This window comes from Cetorhinus maximus, chromosome 21, assembly GCF_964194155.1.
Source record: "Cetorhinus maximus chromosome 21, sCetMax3.hap1.1, whole genome shotgun sequence".
Classification (NCBI taxonomy): Eukaryota; Metazoa; Chordata; class Chondrichthyes; order Lamniformes; family Cetorhinidae; genus Cetorhinus; species Cetorhinus maximus.
The window spans coordinates 90,120,759-90,145,829 of NC_135899.1; the positions used below are offsets into that span (position 1 = coordinate 90,120,759).

Sequence of the window (25,071 nt, forward strand, 5' to 3'; positions counted from 1 at the left end):
AGGGCACTTCAGGAAGACGGTTAAGAATTAACCGCACTGATGTGGGACTGGAGTCACATGTAGGCCAGGTCATGCAAGAACAGCAGATGTCCTTCCTGAAGGACATTGGTGGATTTCGAGCAGTCTGACAGTTTCAGGGTCACTTTTTTTTTAAAAAACACATCAGCTTCCTTTTTACAGATTTTGGAAACCGAATTCAAATTCTCAAAATGCCTTGGAGGGATTTAAACTCACATTCACAGGATTATTAGTTCAGGTCTCTGGCTCACTAGTCCAATAATAGAAATGAATAACACTTGAAATAAAAGTGGAAACTTTAATCAGATGCCACATTCTTCAGATTCTGGTGATGCCAGGCGACTGTGTTTGTCAATGGGGGCTGGGCTGGTTTGAGCTGTCACCAGCTCTGATCGCCTACCCTACGCTACCAGGCTCTAATGGAGTGAAAATAATCTGTTAAATCAACCAACCCATGACTACTGATTTTTATTTACCAGTTTGCCATCAACCCACAACAGCCACCAAACTTGTGAAAAGGGCACAAGATAGTTAAATCGAGTGCAGTATTCTGGGGTGCATGCAAATCGGCAACCCAGGGGCACATATGGGATTAAACTGAAGGAACTAGGCAATGTTCATGTACAAACTTTTACATGAAGATTCTACTCTTAAATCTCTGATAAATCATCAAATAAAATAATTTATCTGAAATATTCTACACTGAAGTTCTAAGATTTACAACAAATGCCTTTGATATATTCATTAATAAACCATGGCCATGATATAACATCACATTTATGAGGAGATGGTGGCATGTGGTAATGTCACTGGATTAATAATCCAGAGGCCCAGACTAATGCTCATCTGCAGCTTTTTGCTTTTATCTTAATGCTCTGTAGGCATAGGTTCAAATCCCACTACAACTGGTGGAACTTGAATGAATAAAACCTGGAATATAAAGCCAATTTCACCAATAGTGACCATGACGCTATCATCGATTATCGTTAAAAACCCTTCTGCCGTTGAGCTGGTCTGGCCTACATGTGACTCCAGACCCACAGCAATGTAGTTGACTCTTAGCTGTCCTCTGAAATGGCCTAGTTCAAGGGCAATGAGGGATGGACAACAAATGCTGACCTTGCCAGCGATGCCTACATGCCATGAAAAAGTACAGGACCATTTATCTGTCATCTTTCAACACAACTATTATTTTTAACCAGTCTATGCATGTACAGAGCTGAAGGGTCACGCGAAGAAATCAGTAGGACACTCTAGAGTTTTAACTTTGATGCAATCTTATCACTTATAGGACAAGGAAAGCCAAGTAATCCTGAAATCAGGATGATAATAAGTTAAGTTCCCAGGAAGGTTTAGCACATACCATGTAAAAATTAGTACATCTAGAATTCCCATTAAAAAAAAACCTTCAATGATCTCCACGCAATACCAAAAGAGCAACTTGTTGGATTTTAAACCTTTGCACGCTGCAGAGTTTATCTGTCTGGATGCAAGCTCGTTTTGTCAAATGCTTTTTTTGAAAAAGCATAATTGTGATGAAACCATGCCATTCTTTCACTCACCTGACTACTGACTGATGATATACTTCAGTGAAGCAAACCTCTTTGCTATAAATTGCTCCCATCTCTAAAAATGGGAACCAGGAAGAAGCAGAAAGGCTGGACAAAAACTTTAATTAGGATTTTTATTTTCAATAAAAGAGAAACATAAATTAACTAGGGAGGAAAAAGTGGAAATTAAAATGAAGATAAAAATATGGCAGTGGGAGAAGGGATGAAAGGACTAGGGAGAATTGAAACATAACTTTAAAAATCTTTTTAATTAAAAATGTTATTTTCATAGTTATGGCGTAATCACAGTAACAAAGCCACTTCTGACATTTGAGTGGCTTTATTATTGTAATATTAGTGTTTCTTTGAGCATGACTTGGCTTGAGATGAAAGATTATAAAAGCAGAGACAGTCACTTCCCTGGACCTTACATCTAACTATACACTGGATCCCTGGCCCATGGGGATCCAGCATATAGTTAGTGTATACGAGGGGGATTGAACATAAAAGTAAGGATGTTATGCTTCAGTTATACAGGGCATTGGTGAGTCCGCACCTCAAATACTGTGTGCAGTTTTGGTCTCCTTATTTAAGGAAGGATGTAAATGCATTGGAGGCGGTTCAAAGGTTTACTAGATTGATACCTGGAATGAGTGGGTTGTCTTATGAGGAAAGGTTGGACAGACTGGGCTTGTTTCCGCTGGAGTTTAGAAGAGTGAGGGGTGATTTGATTGAATTATATAAGATCGTTAATGGCCTTGACAAGGTGGACGTGGAAAGGATGTTTCCTCTGGTGGGTGAGCCTAGAACTAGGTTTTAAAATTAGGGGTCGCCCTTTTAGGACAGAGATGAGGAGAATTTTTTTTCTCTCAGAGGGTTGTGCGACTTTGGAACTCTCTGCCTCAGAGGGTGGTGGAGGCGGGGTCACTGAATATTTTTTATGGCAGAGGTAGATAAGATTCCCTTCCTTGCTTAACAAGAATCTAAGGTTATCGGGGTTAGACGGGAATGTGGAAATCGAAACGCACGAAGATCAGCCATGATCTTATTGAATGGCGGAGCAGGCTCGATGGGCCGAAAGGTCTACTCCTGTTCCTATTTCTTATGTTCTTATGAGCCCTGCGCCAATACAGTGCTGTACACGTACATGCTTTCGGAATAGGTCTGCGTGTGGGCCCAGAGACTGAGGATCTGCATCACGAACAAACTGCATCACATCCTCCACAGTCCAGCTGGATGGGTCCCTGCTGATCAAACGGGGTGGATCTCGTGCTCCCATAAACCTATCAGAACCTAGGAAAAGATCACAAAATTATGAGCCATTGGAGCTTTGGGCAATTTCCTCCCCTCAATAGTGCTCCCATGTTTGCAAAAACCACAATGTTTTTACCAGAGAGTCTCATTTCATTAACTTTGAAGATGTTCAATGTCTTATCAATGTCAGTTACATTTTTAAGGTTAAGAGAAACGGGTGATGGGTATTAATTGTCGTTGAGCACATATGAATAGGGGATAGCTGGGACACTGGATTGAGTGGGAGGAAAGCTGAGAGATCGAACAAGTCAATAAATTCTCTCAAGAAAGAAAAGCTCTGTGTCTTGGTTTTGGCTTTACCAACTGGCTTGGCTCCTGTTCAGAGAGAATGCTATGGAACATGAGAATGCTATGGAACATGAGGTTGCTGAACTTTGATTTCTCTTTTAATATGATCTGGTTGAAGTTTGCCCTTTGAGCAGGTGAATGAAGTGACAAAGCATCCCTGGAGCATGCCAGAGAATGCATGTGTTTCAAGGAAATCAATTGTATTTGGAACATAGGGATGTTATTTAGGCACCTACATAAATGAAAATAACACACACCCTGTAGTCGAGTTTTATGGAGATTAGCACAGCACAAACAAGGGATCAAATCTGTATCCACCCTGATTAGGATGGCTCTGCACTGATCTTGGAGCACATTTATGAGCCTTTCGGGAAGCCTGATGAGACACTTTTTAAGTTAGCGATAAAAAAATAATTACCGAAACATAAATCTCACTGCCACTGCCCACATAGAACGGTCTGTACAGCAGAAATTTTAATAAGTCTAGCATAGAGAAAATACACATATCGTGCGGTGAACCCTCACTAAACACTTTCGAGAATAATCCAAGTGGTGGTCCAACTAGTCCTGATAAATTAAACTCTGAATAATTTCAATGCAACTATACTGTTTCTTAGAATCAGGGAAAAGCTCTCCTTTGTGAAAAGTCATTTTTGTGTTTATATAAGACATAGTTCCCCCACACACAGGGCACAAGACACAGTCATGCTTAATCTTATAAGTGTCGTGTATCCTTACCTTCTGTGCTAGCTTTCAATTTTTTAATGAAAACTTACTGAACAGTTCATTACACTTGACAATATCAGTCTGCCAGTGCACTTCTTATGTGAATGAATGAACTATCCACGTTCAGCCCTGATCATATTGAATGGCGGAGCAGACTCGAAGGGCCGAATGACCTACTCCTGCTCCTATTTCTATGTTTCTTTGTTCCCACGTCCAGTATAACTACTGGATTCGAACACATTTGTTTGCCAAATTGAAGTAATTACAGGAACTTTAAATCAGAATACCAGGACACGGAGCAAGAGAGACAGAAATGAAGTGATTGCTACGTTGATTGTAAATACAGTGGGTTCGCAATCAGTTTGGGGCCAAAGCAAATTTGATGTGCTTGGCAAGCTGCCAGCCTCTGGCTTGGTTGTTTACGAAGAGAAGGGAGTGGAGGATTGATTAAGTTGTAAAATTATCATGGTAGCTACCTGGAACGAGGGCGCAGAGCTGCAAGATGGACTGATGCCAATGACGCACCAGTTGCACATTAGTGGAAACTATGGTTTTAAGAAGGCAGTGGGGTTGTTTATTAGGACATACAAATCAGAAGTCGGCCACTTGGCCCCTCGAGCCTGCTCCACCATTCAGTGAGATCATAGCTAATCTGATTGTAACCTCAACCCCACATTCCCACCTATCCCTGACAACCTTTCACCGCCCTCTTGCTTATTAAGAATCTACCTAGCTCTGCCTTAAAAATGTTCAAAGACTCTGCTCCCATTGCCTTTTGAGGAAGAGAGTTCCAAAAACTCAGGACTCCCAGAGAAAATATTTCTCCTCATCTCTGTGTTAAATGGGTGACCCCTTATTTTTAAACAGTGACCCCTAGCTCTAGATTCTCCCACAAGAGGAAACATCCTCTCCACATCCACCCTGTCAAGACCCCTCAGGATCTTACGTGTTTCAATCAAGTCGCCTCTTACTCTTTTAAACTCCAGCGGATACAAGACTAGCCTGTCCAACCTTTCCTCATAAGACAACATACTCATTCCAGATATTAGCTTAATGAACCTTCTCTGAACAGCTCCCAACACATTTCCATTCTTCCTTAAATAAGGAGACCAATACTGTACACAGTACTCCAGATGTGGTCTCACCAATATCATGTATAACAGAAACATAGCCTCCCTACTTTTGTATTCAATTCCCCTCACAATAAACGATACCGCTCTATTTGCTTTCCTAATTACTTGCTGCACCTGCATATTAGCCTTTTGCGATTCATGCACTAGGACACCCAAATCCCTCTGCATCTCAGAGCTCTGCAATCTTCCACCACTTAGATAATATGCTCCTTTTTTATTCTTCCTGTCAAAATGGACAATTTCACATTTTCCCACATTGTACTCCATTTGCCAGCTCTTTGCCCACTTAACCTATCTATATCACTTTGTAGCCTCATGTCCTCGTCACAACTTACTTTCCTACCTATCTTTGTGTCCTCAGCAAATTTAGCCACCATACCTCCAGTCCCTTCATCTTAGTCATTTATATAAACTGTAAAAAGTTGAGGCCCCAGGACAATCCCTGTGGTACACTATTCGTTACATCTTGCCAATCAGTAAATTACCCATTTATGTCTATTCTCTGTTTCCTGTTAGCTAGCCAATCCTCTCTCCGTGCCAATATATTACCCCCCACACCATGAGCTTTTATCTTCTGCAATTTCCCTTTCACAAAACCATGTTGACTCTGCCTGATTACCTTGAATTTTTCCAAGTGCCCTGCCATAATGCTTTTAATAACAGCTTCTAACATTCTCCCGATATTCGACGTTAAGCCAACTGACCTGTAGTTTTCTGCTTTCTGTCTCCCTCCCTTTTTGAATAAAGGAGTTACATTCTCTATTTTCCAACTGAATGAGACCTTCCCTGGATCTAGGGAACTTTGTAAAATCAAAACCAATGCATCAACTATCTCACTAGCCACTTCTTTTAAGACCCCAGGGTGAAGTCCATCAGGGCCTGGGGACTATCAGCCCACAGCTCCAACAATTTGCTCATTACCACTTACCTCCCTGGTGATTTTAATTTTCCTGAGTTCCTGCCTCCCATTTCCAGATTTACAGCTATTTCTGGGATGTTACTTCCTTCCTCCATCGTGAAGACCGATGCAAAATACCTGTTCAATTCATCTGCCATCTCCTTATTTTCCATCATTAATTCCCCAAACTCACTTTCTATAGGGCAATGCTCACGTTGTTAACTCTTTTCTTATTTAATTATCTATACTCAGGAGCACGCGGAGCATCATGGGACCGTCAATGGTACTCTGGGCTTCAGGAATTTTACAATTTGTGAAGTCCAAAGTGCTATCCTCCTGCTTCCCAGATGCTCAAGGGGGATAAGGGTGAATGTTTTCAGTCTAACAAACAGGTCTAACTTAACCGAAGCAGGAACTGCAGATTGACTGTTGTTATTGATTTACCCTTGGCAGACTGGAAGGAGCCAGAGGCAATAGTTCAGGCCTGCAGTGGCCTTGACTTCATGGGGCAATGATTGGCCCACTCTGGTAGTTGGCTGCAGGTCTTATAACTGATGGTGACACAGCCTGCCTAGAGAAATGAAGCTTTCTGATGCACCGTTCAATAACAACAATGACATTTGCATTTATATAGTGCCTTTAAAAGTAGCAAAATATCCAAAGGTACTTCAACAGCAACAGTAACAAAAAGTAACAACAAGCCACAAAAGGAGACTTTAGGTAAGCTGACCGAAAGCTTGGTCAAGGAGATAGGTTTTAAGGGGCGTGTCTTAAAGGATAGCGCGGGAGAGCGTGAGGAGACTGCGAGAATTCCAAACCTTAGGATCTTCCTAGTTGATGGCCTGGCTGCCGATGGTGGAGTGATTAAAATTGGGGATGCTCAAGAAGCCAGGATTGAATGGTGAGAAGGATAGTGAGAGACTTCAAGGGGACAAATACAAGCTGGTGGAATGAGATAACCTGTGGTAGATGAAATTTAATGCAGAGAAGTCTGAAGTGGTACATTTTGGTAGGAAGATTGAGGACAGATGATATAAAATGGAAGATACAATTCTAAAGGGGATGGAGGAGCAGAGGAATCTGGGGGTATATGTGCACTGATCATTAAAGTTGGCAGTGCAGGTTGAGAAAGTGGTGAATCAAGCACGGAATCCTGGGTTTTACAAATGGAGACACAGAGTACAAAAGCAAGGTCATTATCGTGAAGCATTTTAAAAACACTGGTTTGGCTTCAACTAGAGTAGCATGTCCAATTCTGGGCGCCACCCTTCAGGGAGGATATGAAGGCATTAGAGAGGGTGCAAAAAGATTTACGAAGATGATTCCGGGAATGAGGGAATTCAGTTACATTGGTAGATTGGAGAAGCTGGGATCGTTCTCCTTAGAAAAGGTTGAGAGGAAGTTTGATAGAAGCACTTAAAATCAGGAGGGGTCTGGGCAGTGTAGAAGGGGAGAGACTGTTCCCATTGGTGACAGCGGGCTGAGAACCCGAGGCAACATGAGAAAAGCTTTTGTTCACAGTCAGTGGTTAGGACCCAGAATGTGCTGCCCGAGGAGTTGCTGGAGGTAGATTCAATCGCGGCTTTTAAAAAGGAGTTGGATAATTGCCCGAAAAGGAAAGATCTGTAGGGAGACAGGGAAAAGGTGGGGGAGCGGGACTCACTGAGTTGCTATTCGAAAGAGCCGGCAGACATGACGGGCTGAATGGCCCCTTCGGTCCTGTAACCATTCTGTGGAGGGATTTGGATATCACAGAGGGTTGTAGGGCTGGAGGCATTACAGAGAGTGAGAGGGACGAGGACATGGAGGGGTTTGAGAACAAGGATGAGAATTTTAAAATCAATGCGTTGCTTAACAAGGGGCCAGTGAAGACTGGAATGATGGGTGAACAGGGTGTGGTGTGAGACAGAAAGTAGAATTCTGGATGGCCTTGAGTTTATGGAGGATGGAATGGGGCGAGCAGCCAGGAATATGCTGAAATAGTTATGTTTAAAGGTAAGAAAAGCAATGGATGAAAAGGTATTATATTATCCTGGTTCAATTATTATTGTTTTAGTTTTCTACATTAAGCATTGCCAGAACAAGGCTTTTAAGAATAAACTGCTTGATGAGCAAGGCTTCACAGTGTCACTAAGGTGAACCTATTCAGCCTTCAAAATTCATCAGTTAAACTTTAAGAAGAACATGCGCCTTTGGTACAGACGAGGTGAGGCAGATGGTGAATATGAAGTAGATGAAACAGTCTGCCAAAAGCTAGACATAATAAGCAAGCAGAGGAAGGAGCCATGGAAACGGGAAATGAGCAGCTAGGATCTTACCTCCTGAACTAAGTTGTCGCAAGGTCCCTGTGTTATTTTGTGTTAGGCTCATTGAGTGGTGCAGAGACCGATAAGCTCGGAACTCCCTGGAACTCCTACTCGGAGGGCTGGATGAGTTTACGGAATTAAGGGCAGAATCCATGGGATCTAGCCGGTGTTCCGTGGGGCCTGGATGGCCATCCTCCAGTATAAAGGTTTCAGCTGGAAAATTTAGATTGAACGTCAGAAATTAGCTTCACTTATATATATATATATATGTAGAACATTATGACTCTGGGTTAAAACAGGATTAGATCAGTTTTCTAAAAAAAAACAATTCCAGTAAAATCAGAACCGAGCTTACCTTCTGAAGGATGTCGATCGGTTTTTGGTAGTTTGGGTGAGAGAGGTGCACTGAATGGTGGGGAGTCTTGTGTGTACCTTTTTGTTCCTCTTCCAGGTCCCTGAACAGCTCCCTCTGCTGATTCATTTTTACCTGGTGAAAGATAAATAACTATTTACTAAAACTATGCAAAGGTATTACCTACATTTATTTGCTTATTTTTCTTTTCTGCTAGATGGATGTCTCATACCTCAAGATCTTCCAACCTACAACCTGCTGATAGACATTAAGCTCGCTTTGTTGGGGCTTCACTTCCATGAGACCCTGTTCAGTGGAAAGCCACCTATTCAGCAGGGAAGTAGGCAGCTGACCAAATTCACACATCTTCCCCAAAGCTACAGTGTCCTACACCATTTTGGTAGCGCTTCCTCTGTGGAGGGTGCATGTTATGGAATTAAGCAATTGAAACCAGAAGATTCCAGGCTTGATCCCTGTCTTGTTGAATGAACTGTGGTGGAAGTGATGACTTTGCTTCACAGAATCGCAGTGCAGAAGAGGCCCTTTGGCCCATCGAGTCTGCACCGACGCGTGAGAAACACCTGACCTACCTACCTAATCCCATTTACCGGCACATGGCCCATAGCCTTGAGTGTTATGACATGCCAAGTGCTCATCCAGGTACTTTTTAAAGGATGTGAGGCAGCACGCCTCCACCACCCTCCCAGGCAGTGCGTTCCAGACCATCACCACCCTCTGGGTAAAAAAGTTTTTCCTCACATCTCCCCTAAACCTCCTGCCCATCACCTTGAACTTATGCCCCCTTGTGACTGACTCTTCAGCTGAACAGCTGCTCCCTCTCCACCCTGTCCATGCCCCTCAAAATCTTGTACACCTCGATCAGGTCACCCCTCAGTCTTCTCTGCTCCAACAAAAACAACCCAAGTCTATCCAACCTCTCTTCATAACTTAAATGTTTCATCTCAGGCAACATCCTGGTGAATCTCCTCTGCACCCCCTCCAGTGCAATCACATCCTTCCTATAATGTGTCGACCTTCCTTTTTAATATTTACTTGTATTTAATTAAAAAGAATCTTGCAAAACTTTACTCATTTTTAACAAGAAAATATTGCACCATGCAACTTTCTAAGCATTTTCACAAATATCTTCAGTAGAAACATAATCAAAAGTGCTGGGAAAATTCTCAAAACATCCTTCTTGCGGGTGGTAAAGGTACCTGACATGAACCGGTCACTTCCGTATTCAGTCATGCTATGATTAGCTGCATTGATCTGACAGAAAGGCTGATTCCCAAAGAGGTTGTCGCATCGCAGGCTGTGGCACAATTTCTCCAGAAAGCGCAGGGCGTACACAACACTGTTGACCGCTGGCAGGTTTAAAGTGTGCTGTTCACGGTCAAATGTGGCTAAGAAAAACAGAACAAAGCAAAAAAAGAGAGAAATAAATGAAATTAAACGAATCTCATTGAATAAGTGAACAACACAATGCATTGGTTACTAGTCATAGTCAAGGTCTTGTGGGGGGTACATCCTGTTTATCAGGAGTGACTGAAAGTTTTCGATAGGTCTAAACGTTTCAGTGTCAATTTATTTGTGGCTTGTTCATTTTAAACTTGTGTTCTTTGGGTTCCATGCTGACAGTGCAAATTAAAGAATCTGCAACCAAACACCTCTCAGTCCTCTAAACCCTGGGTTCCCAATCAATCTCATCAATCAATGTGCCGCCATGTAAATCGATATTGATATTTTACAGTGGAGAGGAGCCCACTGCAATTTGGGGAGTTGGTAGGCTAGCAGTAATGTCATGGCAGTAGTAATCCAGAGGCCCAGGCTAATGCTCTGGGGACATGGGTTCACACCCCACAAAGGCAGCTGGAGGAATTTGAATTCAATTATAAAGCTGGAATTATAAATCCAGTCTCGGTTATGGTAACCGTGAAACTATCATCAATTGTTGTAAATATCCATCTGATTCACTAATGTCCGTCAGGGAAGGAAATAAGCCATCCTTACTTGGCCTAGCCTACATATAATTTCAGATCCACAATAATATGGTTGACTCTTAACTGGCCTTTGAAATGGCCTAGCAAGCCACTCAGCTCAAAGGCAATTCGGGGCGGGTAATAAACGCTGGCCTTGCGAGCGAAGCCCATATCCCATGAAAGAATAAGAAAAATCCAGTAGGGTGGCTGAAGTGTTGAACAGTTCTGAGTTTTAGATCCCCTGTCTGGGAGGGGTCAAATTTAACACATGTTTTTATCAGGCTGAGGGTCCACAGGCAAAACATTAACCACTAAAGCAGAGTTTTCAATAGCAACACATCTTTAAGTGTGATTTATAGTTCACTTACCAGATATCACCTCTCCACCGTGGCCCTGTTTCAGGAAGGAGAAAACCACCTTCTGATTGTACGCACAGTCAATGCAGGCTTGCACAGCCTGTTGCAAGACAACTGAAGCCCGGGCAGGTCCAAAGTGATCTGGAAGTTGCTGCACCTTTTTTCTGTCCAGGTGTGGTCCTGCGTTGCCATTTTTGTTCAAGTAAACACAGACTGAACATACACAAAACATATAGAAAATAGGTAAGTACATTCCAAATCGTTACTCTGAGGTCATTAGTAACCAATACTACTCACCTTTCAGGCATTACAGGAGACCGTCTTCACAGACGAGCATTTTGTTACCAATGTGCATAGACAGACCTCAAGAGTGCACTTGTATTATTAACTAGACCTCTTGGTACAATGATGCAAGATGCTTTTCAAGGTCAAAAGAGGATATGCCTAAAATGATCCTGCTTTAGTAATCCTGAAGAATCAGGTTAAACAAACTGGCACTGCCAACACTCAGGTTCAGCTCAACCTAATGCCCAGGCGTTCAGCTTACCTGTTGGAGACTGCATGATGGCTGTGCTTGGGATAGTGGCTGCATCTTGAGGAACTGTGCTAGTGTCTGGCTCTGGTGTGCTAGAGGTAGGGGAGTTTGGCACAGGGTTCTGTAGGGCACGAGGTTTCCGCTACAAAGGAAAAAACAATTTAGGTTCTCGGGGATTAATTCATTTGGAGAACTGCAATAGAATTGCTTTACCACCAGAAACAACCTAACCAGGTTACAGGACTTCAATTCGGAAAACTCAATAGTTTAATAAATTCTCTAGCAATCCTTTGAAGTGCTGGGATTTTGCAATACTAGAAATGCACACAGGTTTAAAATTATAGGACATTGGACATTTAAAACAGGGTGCATTCTAAACACATGTCAATGATTAGAGAGGGTAGCCAGGACTTTCTATAATGCTTGCAGTCTGCAATTTTCTGCCCTGGTAACAGTTCCAGCAATACTCAAACTTCCCTTGTTAACTGTAGCAATGATTCTTGTGTGACAACTGCACGATGAGGTTAGACATTTTTCTTTGTTCTTGAATATGAACAATGCCACATTTACTGCCCACCCCTAAATCTTACAACTCACTCTCTGAAGTTACCTAGCATTAATGGTAAACCGTGCTTGGGGCAGTGGTAATAGGAAGGGAAGAGTTGCTGCTCCTAATTACATGCTTAAAAAAACAAAGGCAACTGCTCACCTACGTCAAATTAAATATTTCATACAATCAGCATGGAAGGATGCTTTGGCAGACCAGCTGCCTGTCCTAAAATGAGCTACCTTGCTCCCAGGCTTTGGCCCTCTCTTCTTTGGGATTTTTAATGGTTCCACTGGCTTGGTGGGTGACGGGATTGGATGCTGTATTTCTGATTTGTGTACACAGGCCGCCTGGCCCACTCGGCTCCTCTTCCTCCCAGGTTTGCGGCCACGCTGGACTGGAAGTTGCTCTGTTATGACTTCCACTGAAGCCTGCATGTTATGTTTCTCCGAATTCACTTCTGGCGGTGTGGACAGATTCTTTGAGATGACCACTGGTGGGGGGAGGGGGGGAAACAAAACAAATTGGATTGATTTTCAATTTCTGCTCATTCATCTGCTAGATGTCATGATGAGCACTCTCACATTTTTACGCTGGATTACAGAGCTTTGATTAAGGGCAGCTGTCTGCATCCCATCGCAAAACATGTTAGAAGATTCCACACTAGGACTAAAATGTCTTATTCACTGCATACCACTAGTGCCATTTCATACTGTTTCCAATGCAACAACAATTTCACCAAGATTTCATTTTGAAGGTTTAAGATTTTTGTTAGGCAAGGGTAAGAAGGGATAAGGAACAAAGGTAAATAGGTCAACCCTAATTGCACTGAATAACGGAACTGGCTTGAGGGGCGGAATGGTCTACCCCTGTTCCTGTATCATGTCACCCAGCAGTTAAGCAAGGGGCTCCTGCTCATAATTCTGGAGTTGTTGATCTCAGCTGCACTGCATGGTAAAACAACAAGTGGAGCCCAGGAAATGTAAGATGGAAGTCCATCCTGAACTGTCTGGGCATTCCCAAAGCAGATCTTTGGACACATGGGGTAGAATATCCCAGTCTCATTGCAGTACAGGAGTGTGGCAATGCCAACTGCTCTGTTTACACTAGGACTTTTGTTGACTTGTGGTGGTCTTTGTTGTCAAATACCCGCTGTCGTAGTTTGTACAAGGCTGAGCTGGTGCAGCTGATCCGCTGTTGGATCTCCGAGTCAATGGTTGGCTTTTGAGAGAGGTGGCAGCCAAGGTATGGGAAATGTTAAGCTCATTTCAGAGTCTCTCCTGCAACATAAACGGGAAGTGGAATATTTGGCTGACCAGATGCGGGTTAATATGAGTTTTGTTTTGGCAACATTCATGGACAGGCTGAGTTTTTGTATACAGAATTGAATAGATCAAGAGTGGCTTGCAAATCTGGTGCAGTTGGGCAATGACACTGCAGTCACCCGCAAACTATAAGTCTTGTTTGTCTTGTAGTCAGTTTAGTTTTGGCATGGAGGCAACTGAGGTTAGAGTTTTCCAACTAAATGGTTTTTAATACTGATACCAGAGGGCAGTTGACCTTTGACGTGAATAGCCTGGATTTTGAAGGTGTATTTCACACCAATACAGGTCCCAGGATGAGGAAATGGAGAGAAAGTACACTTATACTAGGGTAGCAGGGTCATTTGAGATCTCAGGAGGTTTTGAGAGTTGCCCCAGACCAAGGTAAAAGTCCCGTGCTCTTGATTACGAGTCACGGCCAACTGTGGAAATTGTGAATTTTCGGTGGAGATGGTGGAAGAGCTAGAACCTTGAGAGACAAGGGCTGCTCACAGGAATACGATCCTTCGGGAAGGAGGCTTGTGTTTTCTTTAGGAACACATGAACAAGGCAGTGGGAAACCACCTCATGTACTCTCCTCCCTAATCATAGTGCTCAATGCTCATTGAAATTAAAAACACAAGACCGTGAGGCGTGGAGAAATGAGCTGAGGATGTGCCCCTAGGCAGGTCACTGCTACGCACTTATATGGATGAAATAAGTTTTTCCAAAGAGAGAGCCAGCTGAGCAGCACAGTTTTATTTGTGTATTATGTCATTGAGTACATATAATTACACAGAATTTACAGCACAGAAACAGGCCTTTTGGCCCAATTGGTCGATGCTGGTATTTATGAACCACACAAGCCTCCTCCCGCCCTACTTGATCTCACTCAATGGCCATACCCATATCCTTTGATTCCTTTCTCATTCATGGAATTATTGACCTTTGCCTCAAATAGCTCATTTGAGTAGCACAATTTTTGTGCAGCCAGATTTCTGCTGATAATTGTTTAATTCCATCCAAGTTGCTAATGGTTAGAGTTTTGATGGAGAAGATAAATAACCATCTTCTCAGAATCTTCATGCTTGGAAGATTGCTCATTCAGGAACTGGTGTGAAGAGGGTTAGGGCAGGATCCAAGAGAGGAAATTACTGATCATCAACAATTAAAATCTATTCGAGGTTATTTTCTGTAACAGGTAGATTATTATAAGTTTAATTCACACACTCCAAACAGCCTTGAGCAGATCTACATTGCTTCAAGAAAATAGTTTAAAATAGGTCACTTGTAATTGTAAGTTTTATCTTTTCCAAATAAATGAATATGCTACGGTGAAGTACTTCCATAGTCCCACTCAACATCGTTGCAGTCATATCATCATGGAAACATTAGCAGGATTGTGATGAAGTTTCTTGGACATCCAAATCTTTGGAGCACAATCCATAGAGCCTTGTAATTTACTAAGTCCAATGCTTTGGTCTCGTGTGGGAGGTCTGAAACAGATACACCTTCAAAATCCAGGCCAGGGTCAAGCAAGGCTGCATGATAACCCCCAAATGATTAACAATCTACCTGACAGTGGCTATTCACATCAAAAATCAACTGCCCTCTGGTATCAGTATTAAACACCATTTAGTTGGAAAACTCTAACCTCTGTTGCCTCCAATAAACTGACTACAAGACAAACATGACCTATAGTTTGCGGGTGACTGCAGTGTCATTGCCCAACTGCACCAGATTTGCAAGCTACTCTAGATCTCTTCAAATCTGTATACAAAAACTCAGCCTGTCCATGAATGTTGCCAAAACAAAACTCATATTAACCCGCATCTGGTCAGCCAAATATTCCATCTCCCTTTCACGTTGAAGGAGAGGCTCTGAAACATGCTTAACATTTCCTATACCTTGGCAGTCACCTCTCTCAAAAGCCAACCATTGACTCGGAGATCCAACACCGGATCAGCTGCACCAGCTCAGCCTTCAATGGCAGCGAGTATTTGACAACAAAGACCTCGACAAGTCAATAAAGTCCTAGTGTACAGAGCAGTTGTTGACACCTCACTCACTCACTGCAGTGAGACCTGGACTGTGTATCAGCGACACATAAGAGCGCTAAAGAAATTCCAGCAGCAATGCCTCCGCTACATCCTCCGGGTTCAATGAGTGGACCATCGAACAAACACTGGTGTCCTTCTTGAAGCCAGCGCCACAAGCTCCTGTAAAATAATCTTTGATGGACTGGACATTGTGTGTAGGGTGGCTGAAAACCATCTCCTCTAACTGATCCTGTGTTCCTTTCTCAACTCTCAAATGGCCAATGTTCCTGGGAAGATGAAGAAAATGCTTCAAAGACACTCTGAAGCTCTCCTTGAAGGGCATCAGCATTGACATTAATGACTGGGAGGAACTTGCTACCAATTGTTCAAAACAGTGACACTTGTCCACCAAGCTGTATCATGCTTTGAGTCACAACGTCTTAATGGTGAGGCAGAACAGCAGCAAAGGAGGAAAGAAAAGGAAGCAAATCCTGCACTCCAGATCCCATTACCTCACGGGTCATCCTACCCCATGTGCCCAAAGATCTGCAGGGTGAGAATCGACCTGTTCAGTCACATGAAGACCCATGGCGGAAGCTTGTGACCCTGAGTAAACACCATCCTCAAATCAAGGGACAGCCGACAACTTCTATCATATCATGAAACCCCATTTAAATGCAAGGTGAAAATATCTGAGGTAATGAGAAATTCTAAATTAATCCCTTAAATAAATAAGCAAAAGGGATAATTTCTCATTACAGAGATTAACAAGACAAGGCAAGTCCGTGTGATAATTCAATACTGACCTAAAACTTCTCTCCTGCATCTGAAGCAGCTTATCAGCCTGATCCACTATTAAAAAAGAATATCCCATTCTCTGCCAGTACCAAATAATGACTGCACATTTACACGAGTTAGTTCCACCTTCATTATAAACAGCATGAACTATGCTGTAACAGTCTTCCCTATCTTGCTTCAAGTTACCATGACAACTGACTAATCACTTCCGCAAAATTCTGGGTAGTCCTGGAAACACCATGAAATGGAGTTAGTGCAAGAGAGATTTCGCAGTCATTCTACATTGTGAGACTGTCACTTAATTAATTTAAATCCCAAAGGTACTACTAGTAGCAAAGCTGACAAAAAAGAATGGTCAGTAGCACAATTGCCGTTGCCACTAGACAATACAGTATACTGCATCAAAGGCTTAGGTAGAAACAAGATCTCTTTGAGCATCGTAATTAAGTGTTTGGATTTACATTGATTGGTACTGCAAATTAAACTTAGTACCTTAACTCAGCCTCAGTCCAGAAGAATTATAATCGACTTCACACATACACCAACCCTTTTTCCCAATCCCTTCTCCGTTACTTGGGTAGGGTTTTTTGTCAATTAATGCCCACTTAAGGGCCTGGTCCCACCACCGCTGGTACTGTATTCACCCAGTGGTGGGGGCGGGGGCCACTTGACATGCAGAAGGTCCAAAAAGCAAACCCCACTGGAGTTGCATGCGGACTCCCTGGGGCTGGGGGGGTGAGGGTGGTGGTGGTGGTGGTGGTGGGGGAGGGCAAAGGCCAAGTTCAAAGGCACATCGAGTGCCTGATTGAGGGGCCATCATTGGGAAGAAGGGGGCCCACAGAGTCAAAAACCCTGCCTGCCACCCCTCCCATTCCGCACCACGCCCCACACCTCCCATCAATCCCCTACTGCCATCACTCGCCTGCGGCCTGGGGTCCCTCAGTGACAGGCACAATGGGCCTTATGACCTCCTTCTGTGCTGTAACTATTCTATGATTCTAAGATTGAACAAGGGCAGTTAGGGGCGGGCAATACGTGCTGGCCTAGCCAGTGACGTCCACATCCCACGAACGAATAAAGAAAGATGCTGGGCCTCAAGTGGGTGCATTCCCAGCAGCAGCCACCACCTCTCCGGTGGCGCTGCCGAGCAACGAAGAGGCTGGCAGGTCTCAGGGTGGTGGGGGGAGATTTCCCTGATCCTCGGGCAGGCTGCCACTGCCCAGTTAAGTGCCTGTTTAGCACATAATGCGGCAGGCCTTCACAAAAAGGGGTGACGCGGGGCACCTGCCAGGACCCCCATCGCCAAAACTAAATTCTGCCCACAATGGATAAAGAAATTTAAAGGTAAGTTAACAAAAGTAGTAGACCATTAGCTTCCAAATATCAGTCTGAAGAATGGCGAACGCTTTGCATTTTTATAGTGTTCTGCAAGTTTCCTCAGGCTCCCTACAAGCAACACTGCATTTGCACTCACTTCACACCAGTCAATTCTACCCCACAGGAAATTTAGACACAAGTTCCCCACAGCAAGGTCAGTACAGAAACTAGTGTAAATTTTGGTGTAAATAAGATTGAGGATATTCTGGGCCAACCAATATAAATATATTAAAAGCAAGCTTTGTACAGTTCCAAGGAACATATATTCTTATATATGAAGATTCCCCAACGTTACGGGCATTATTTTCTAGGCAAAACATACCATTTGCAATGCTTTGGCAACAACTCTCTTCTTGTGTGTTTGTTCTTTATTATAAGGATATTGCGTACGAGTCCAAAGTCCATGAAACAGATACCAGTGGAGTAAAAGAAGAAATCTCCGATCCAATTACAGAAATAGGCAGAAAACGCAAAATCAGGCCGTATGTTCCAAGGATATTGTGAGATACTCTTCATGTACAGGAGCACAACTCAAAAGTCCATAGAAGTCATGCACCCTTCAAATTCATTCAAGATACAATGATTTAACACACCGCCAGTCTTGGCCAGCAACGCTCACATTAAAAATCACCGTGCCAAATACGGACAGCACAGGATAAAACCACAATTCACATCAATAAGGAAAGAACATACCAGCCAAGTGCTCAGCTACCTCACGGATAAAGCCTGGAGAGGAGGGGGGAGAACGAAGACACACGGCAGGGACAGCACATCGATAGATGGACTCTTCAGCTTTCACTTTGCTGTCAACTTTTTAACGAAACAATAATATTCCAGGCAAGTCTCCTCCAGCGCTCATAACAAACTTTGTCCCGAAATGGGCTCAAGGCACAGACACTGTAATAGCTGTTTATACACACGCGGTATGTTGGAAAATGCCTGCTGGCACATTCCAGAGAGATTTATGTATATACACTACAACTAACAGGTTGGCCCTCTTCTAACTGCCAAAACCTACAGGGGAAAAAAAAAGGTCTTTCATTAAAAATGGCAAAAGGGCTTGAATAAAAAGGGGTTAGAGTTGAACATGTAGTTACTGAAATAAGGGAAGCACACCCAAAGTGTTTAGGTGACAATGGCCTCCTTTTTCTTGCCATTTAACATCCAGAAGTTCATGAACTTTTCTGATCACGTTTGACTGAGTGTATAATAGGTAAATCTATCCCAAGTCAATGCTTCTCTTCAGCATTACAATGCAAACGAACTGAAACGCTGATTAAAACTGACCAGCAAGTTCAGATTTCAACTGCAAGAAAATAATCACTTTATTTCTGGTGCACAGTCGTGTACAGCACACCCTTCATAATCTTCAACAGCATTCTTCACATGGATGTTACAACGCTGGCACAACCTCAGTAAACCTCTAATCTATAACGTTAGCCTGGATACATGACACATTGTTGCATTAAGGCCAGTAATAGTTTTGCATAGTTTTAGTAAATTGCATCCTGTACCAATGCAGTTTTTTTTAAATCTTCAAACGTGCACGCATTCATCAGCAGTGGAGGTGGAGGCAGGGCCAACTGAGGCTTTCAAAAGGAAATCGGAGCATTATCTGAAAAGGAAGAATGTGCGGGTCTTCAGGGAAAAGGCAGGAGAGTGGCACTAGGTGGACTGCTCCTTCAGAGGGCCAGCACAGACACAATGGGTTGAATAGCCTCTTTCCATGTAACCATTCTATGCATTATGAGGAAAAGCAATTTTCACTGGTCAGTAAGTTTGTGAACAGCGGGGAAAAAATTCAAGATTGCTCTCAAAAATAACAATTGGAGAGGTTAGAAGAATACTTGTTTTTTTGCTACAGAGGGTTGTTGGGGCTTGCATTGTCCAAACAGAAACAATGATGGAGGCAGAATCCCCAACAGCTTTTAGTAGAAAGAGGGGAGATGTACATTTATAAAACATCTTTCAAGATGTCCCAAAGTGCTTTACTGTCAACTGTGCCCTTTTGAGGTGAAGTCACTGTTTCAATGCAAGAAGCACGGCAGCCAATCTGTGCACAGCAAGGTCACTCAAACAGCAAAGTGCTAATCGCCAGATAATCTGTTGGTTTAAGGATAAATACTGGCTGGGACACTGCAGGAGAACTCCCCTACGCATCCTTGAAATAATGCCATGGGATCTTCTGTATCCATCCACGAGGGCAATGCAATGCTAAATCCTTATCGAATGGAGGATCAAACTCAAGGGGCTATTCCAGTTTTGCTTGAGTATCTGATTAGGGCATGGCCATCATCACACCACAGAAATTAAATGGTTTATTTGATCTTTCTAACCATTGCCTCACAGGTAAAAGTAAATGGCGCTGAAATTTCTTTTGAAATCTATTTTGTTGGATGTTCAGGATTGTGAATATGAGGGTGTGAAGAAATTAAGAGTGGCTGGCTGTTTGGCTCGGGTCATCAGTGGGACCTGCTCCTTCAGTTTGTGTCAGCTATGGTTCAGTTGATAGCATTCTCAACTGAGTCACAAAGTTCTGGGTTCAAACCCACTCCAGGACCTGAGCACAAAAATCAAGGCTGGCACTTCAGTCCAGCATTGAGGGAGTGCTGCACTGTTGGAGATTCCATCTTTCAGATGAGATGTTAAACTGTCTTTTTTGCCTTCTAAGGTGGATGTAAAAGATCCCATAGACAAAGAGCAGGGGAGTTATTCCCTGTGTCCTGGTCAATATTTAGCTCTCAATTCAATCTCATAAAAACAGACTATCTGGACATTATCGCTTTGGTACTTGTGGGAGTTTGCTGAGAGCAAATTGGCTGCCACATTTCTCACATTACAATAGTCACTATGCTTCAAAACAAATACCTTTTGGCTGTAAAGCACTTGGAGACATTTGGTGGTTGCGAAAAGCGCTTTATAAATGCAAGCCTTTTTTCTCCCCCTCTGCATAGAGAAGTTTTCCTTAAATGTATCATTTACTTTGTCATCACAATCAGTCAACTTTCCACTCTCCTGGGGACAGCCAACTATTGGTGGGGTACAGGTCAATCTTTCTGACATTTCTCCAGCGACTTGTCCATGGGCCACTCTTCATGTATGGTTTGGAGAGTGAGTGTGGGCTCCACCACGGTATGCATCAGGGCCAAATCTTTTAACTTCGCCTCATGTCTACATGTCCACGTGCTTGCAGCCAGCGTTAGTGAGTGAGTAGCAATCAGAAAGGTAACTACTGCTGACTTCTCCTCCCTAAACCACGGGCACCGAGGCCATCTGCTGAGACCAACCCCCATCACTGAACGTGACAGTCTGGTTTGTATAGCAGGTATGAGCAGGAAATGCCTTCTAACTATTCAGCAAATAGGAGCTCGTGGATCATTGAGATACTCATTTAAGTTCACCAAAATGGTCAGGCTCCAATTCAAGTGCCTCCCTGTCAGCAAATTAAAATCTGATTCACATAAGCCATTTGATGACCTCACCTGCTGAATACAGGAAGGGGGCTGGGTAGGAATTTGGTTTAAAATAACCACTGACCAAAGGTTTGAGTAAGTTTTACTTGGCTCTCATTCAAGGAATTTAACTGTAGCCTTTTACAACTCTGTGAACGAAGGGCATTTTATTTCAAACAGAGAATGTTGCTGGCAATACCCTACACTTCCAGTGTAGGAAATCAGTCAGATTCCAACTGATGCTAAACTCCCCCTCCCCCTAACCACCCCTCACCCTTCAGCTCCCTTGCCCGAAAGAGCTGATTTTTTTTCCTGGGTTTGGTTCCATGGTTACCTGTGGTATGTCAGCCAAGGACCAAGATGTATGTTTGAACTTCAATGCGCGTGTCTTGGCCGTAAGGGCATCATCATTGGATCCAATTTTTGTTGACACACTTGAACATATGAATGAATATATGACAGAAAGGTAAAGACACTCGGGTCCATCCAACTTGCCCCACACAATTGCATGTCACAATATAAACACTCTCAACGCCCAAGCAAAGTCACGTGATCTCCTAAGAGGATTGAAAAAACAGAAAAACCCAGGCCAACTTGTAGGAAAACGCCTGGGAAATTCCTTTCCGATCAATCTAGGTGATCAGAACTAACCCAGGAGATCACTCTGGCCCCGTATTCCCCGGAGTGTCCATGTCCAGTGAGGCTGTTAGACAGCAATTGGGAGTGTTAGCCTAGGCTGATCTTGGCTCCCTAAGTCAGGAGCGTCAAGTCCAATTGTAGCACTTCCTACACCCAGCCTGGCTGAAATCAGCTACCTCAACACAAGACAGGGATCAACCTTGGCAGCTTTATCGACTGTGTTCCGAGCTACTCAATAAATGACCGAGGGGAGGTTGGGATGCTTCATAAGTCGTATGCTGCTTTCAGATCAGGGTCAAGGGCTGGGAAAGATGCGATGCTCCATGTATGAGAATAGCAATAAGCTGAAAACTGATAAGTTGGTTCAAAGTGGTTCTTCTCAGACATAAAATCAAAAATGACAGATAAACAGAGACTAATTATTGTTACCAGGAATAATTATCTCCAGCCAGGGAAATGGGGTGGAATGCAAAGGGAAGCAAGTGGAGAGAGAGAGACAGAGAGATAATGAGAAAGACAGGAGACATGCTTTAAATTCCATGTGCTTTTTGCCCTGCCACCAGAGAATGATGGTGCCCGTTTAAGAACCTTTTGTCATCACCCTGCACAAATCTTTAATTTGAGTCAAAATCGTGCTTTTTTGATGTGAAAGAGCAATGTTTCCGGTCACAAACGTTGAGCACTTCGGCTGTCCCATCATCTTACCGTGTAAATATTAATCAAAGTTCCTCACACACTTCAGCTCAGTGTAAAAACAGTTACCTTAAAATTCAAGTCAAACCTGGTTGATTGCAATTGTTCCTTTTTAAAAGTAGTCTGGATGTGCGGATTATTGACATCATATTGGATTTTTGAGTGGGCTCCACATCAAAAATATGGAGAATAATTAGGGAGAATCGTTTTCTAGGTCATGCTTTTTAATTCTTGGACTTCATACATCATTGTATTGAAGGACTGTAAATGTTCTCACTGTATTAATAATCACCAGTTCTAAGTCTTCACGGAATCCCAAGAAACGCCATTGAAGATCTAATTAGAATTTTAAAGTAGCTGAATATGTTGCGATAGAAAAACATGAACTACTGAAAGGCTTCACATGTGCCTATAGTATTAGCTAACTACATTTTTTGCATTCTATTTGAGGGCAAAATACTTCTCAAGAATATTGTGCTGCTCAGTTAGATACCATTTGTCAATTTAGTAGATATCATTAATGTCAAATTCCAGCAGAAACAGCCACGCATAATCACATCAATGAGTTCTACCAATTCCAAACAGTCAGGCTCAGGTTCAGCTAAAGGTCACTCACCACAGCACGAGTTAAATGAGCTGGTCAGTAAAGAAATAAGGGAATTTGGTGGGGGGTGGGGGACAAGGTACAGCAGGAGTTGAAATTCTTAATTAGGAAGCTCATACTGCTGAACTCCAAATGCTTTACCATACCCAAACATGCCGGCAGTTTCACTATCCAAACACACCCAACCACCCACCTCACACACACACCCACACACACACACTTTTACCTACATTACAACAGTGACAACACTTAAAGTGCTTAATTGGCTGTAAAGCTTCGGGGTGCCCTGAGATCACGACAGATGCTGGGGAAGTGTATGTCTTTGTTTTTACTGGGAGGATATGCAGATTTACAAGAGATGTCAGATAGCTGACACTTAGTGGACTCAGGTTATGGTTCAGTTGGTAACGGTCTCACCGCTGAGTTAGAAGGTTGTGGCTTCAGGTCCTGTTCCAGGGGCAGGATTTTCCGCTGGGTGTGTGGGAATGTGTGCCCGACATGCCCGAGCATGAAATAGCGCGTGATGACGTCGGCCGAGCATCCTGATGTCATCGCGCACTAGCGTGATATTTCGGATGGCGTGCGTGTGCGAGAGTCAGCAGCGCGCCCGCCGACAATTAAGAGGCCTGTTAAGGCCATTGAAGTATTAATTAACTGCTATTTTTTTTGCCGCCCATCCAGCCTTACGGTTGGCGGGCGGGGAAAATTGGCCAGACGGCCTTTGCATTTTGAGGAAGCCACGTCCACGGATGGGATGAGGCTTCCGTCATTAATTTGAAAAGAATAAGAATTTTGTGGACATAATTTTTATTCTGATTATGTTCATGCGAGCGAGTCCTACATGGGGACTTTTTTTTCTGATTTTCAAAACCTTATATTTTTGATTTTAAAATTCTTCAGCTCCCTGAGGCAGCTCCCTGCCTTCAGGGAGTTTTCGGCGCGCGCTTCCCCAGCGCCCGCCCGCGCAGACTCTTGCGCTCGCCCTCCTTCCGCACCCCCCCACCCCACCCCGACAGCGCTGAGCTAGCCGCCCGTTAATTGGCCAGCCAGCCGTGAAATCGCGGTCAGGGGCCGATCGTTGGGGGTGGGGGGGGGGGGGGTGGGGGGGGGGGGGGTGGGGGGGGGGGGGGGGGGCGGCCTTTCCTGGCCAATCCCGGGCCCACTCGCCACGCCCGCCAAAAAAACCCAAAAAATCCTGCCCCAGGACACTTCAGCGCAAAAATCAAGGCTGACACTCCAAAGCAGCGACGAGCAAGTGCTGCACTGTATTTCGGGTGAGACATTAAACCAATGCCTGCCCTCTCAGGTGGATGTAAAAGATCCCCTTATTTCAAAGAGTAGGGGAGTTCTCCCCAGTGTCCTGGCCAATATTTAATCCCTCAACCAACATCACAAAGAAAACAGATTGCTGCTCGCAGGAGCTGGCCATGTGCACTCTGACTGTCACGTTTCCTATGTTACTATACTTTAAAAGTACTTCGTTGGCTCTAAAATGCTTTGGGACATCCTGGTGTTCTGAATGGCGCTATATGAATGCAAGTCTTTGTTTTTGACCATCCACCGTGCAGCAAGTGTTATTTAGAAACAGCAAAAGGGGTTTTATACGCAATAAAACATGTCAAAATTATGGACAAATGTGGGCACTCCTTGCTGGTTTGACATTTTCACAAGTCCTCCTAATCCAAAACCATTCGAGAGCCTCACACATCTGGAATTAAACACACGTGCGTCATTCTGATTCTAATTTACTGTTTGAAACCTGTGAGCATTTTATTAGGAGGCTGGTTATACTACCAGACATTTCACGTGATGAAATAATACAGGGCATTCAATCTAATCTGAATGTGAGGTTTAACACGTGAACAGCAGGAATAGCCACATACAAAGAGAAATCTAAGACTAAAAAAGTATCCAACAGGGAACTGTAAAGATGCAACTTTAAGTTCTATGAGGATACAGTGTATAGTTTATGACCCCCATCACAATCACTCATGGAGATCCTTAGAAAATTAAAATAGCCAGTAGTATTTTACAGACGGGGGTGAAGCAATTGGCAGATCATTCAATCCTCACCCATCTCTTTAAAATGATTAAACAGTTTTGCTTGCTGTTGTTTGGGGAACATGCCCATTGATGCATTGCGTTTTCATGTGACAAGGTCAA

General features: G+C 43.4%; 2 protein-coding genes across 5 annotated transcripts in view; one reads left to right on the forward strand and one right to left on the reverse strand.

Annotated features, from left to right (window-relative positions):
- LOC144696121 (CTP synthase 1) overlaps positions 1-9,186 on the forward strand; it is a 116,831-nt gene extending 107,645 nt beyond the window's left edge. The window contains exon 19 of one of the 2 annotated variants that reach the window (XM_078567426.1): positions 8,803-9,186. The gene's annotated coding sequence lies outside the window, so the exon portion shown is untranslated. The remainder of the gene's footprint in view (positions 1-8,802) is intronic. The other variant, XM_078567429.1, reaches the window with a different exon arrangement.
- LOC144696120 (polycomb protein SCMH1-like) overlaps positions 1-25,071 on the reverse strand; it is a 180,843-nt gene that overhangs the window by 1,925 nt on the left and 153,847 nt on the right. For all 3 annotated transcript variants that reach the window (XM_078567422.1, XM_078567421.1, XM_078567424.1), the window contains 7 exons: positions 12,248-12,498; positions 11,471-11,600; positions 10,936-11,136; positions 9,803-9,991; positions 8,589-8,720; positions 8,246-8,446; positions 2,716-2,861 (listed from right to left, as the gene is read on the reverse strand). In XM_078567422.1, the coding sequence (XP_078423548.1) occupies positions 2,716-2,861; positions 8,246-8,446; positions 8,589-8,720; positions 9,803-9,991; positions 10,936-11,136; positions 11,471-11,600; positions 12,248-12,498 (1,250 nt within the window). The remainder of the gene's footprint in view (positions 1-2,715; positions 2,862-8,245; positions 8,447-8,588; positions 8,721-9,802; positions 9,992-10,935; positions 11,137-11,470; positions 11,601-12,247; positions 12,499-25,071) is intronic.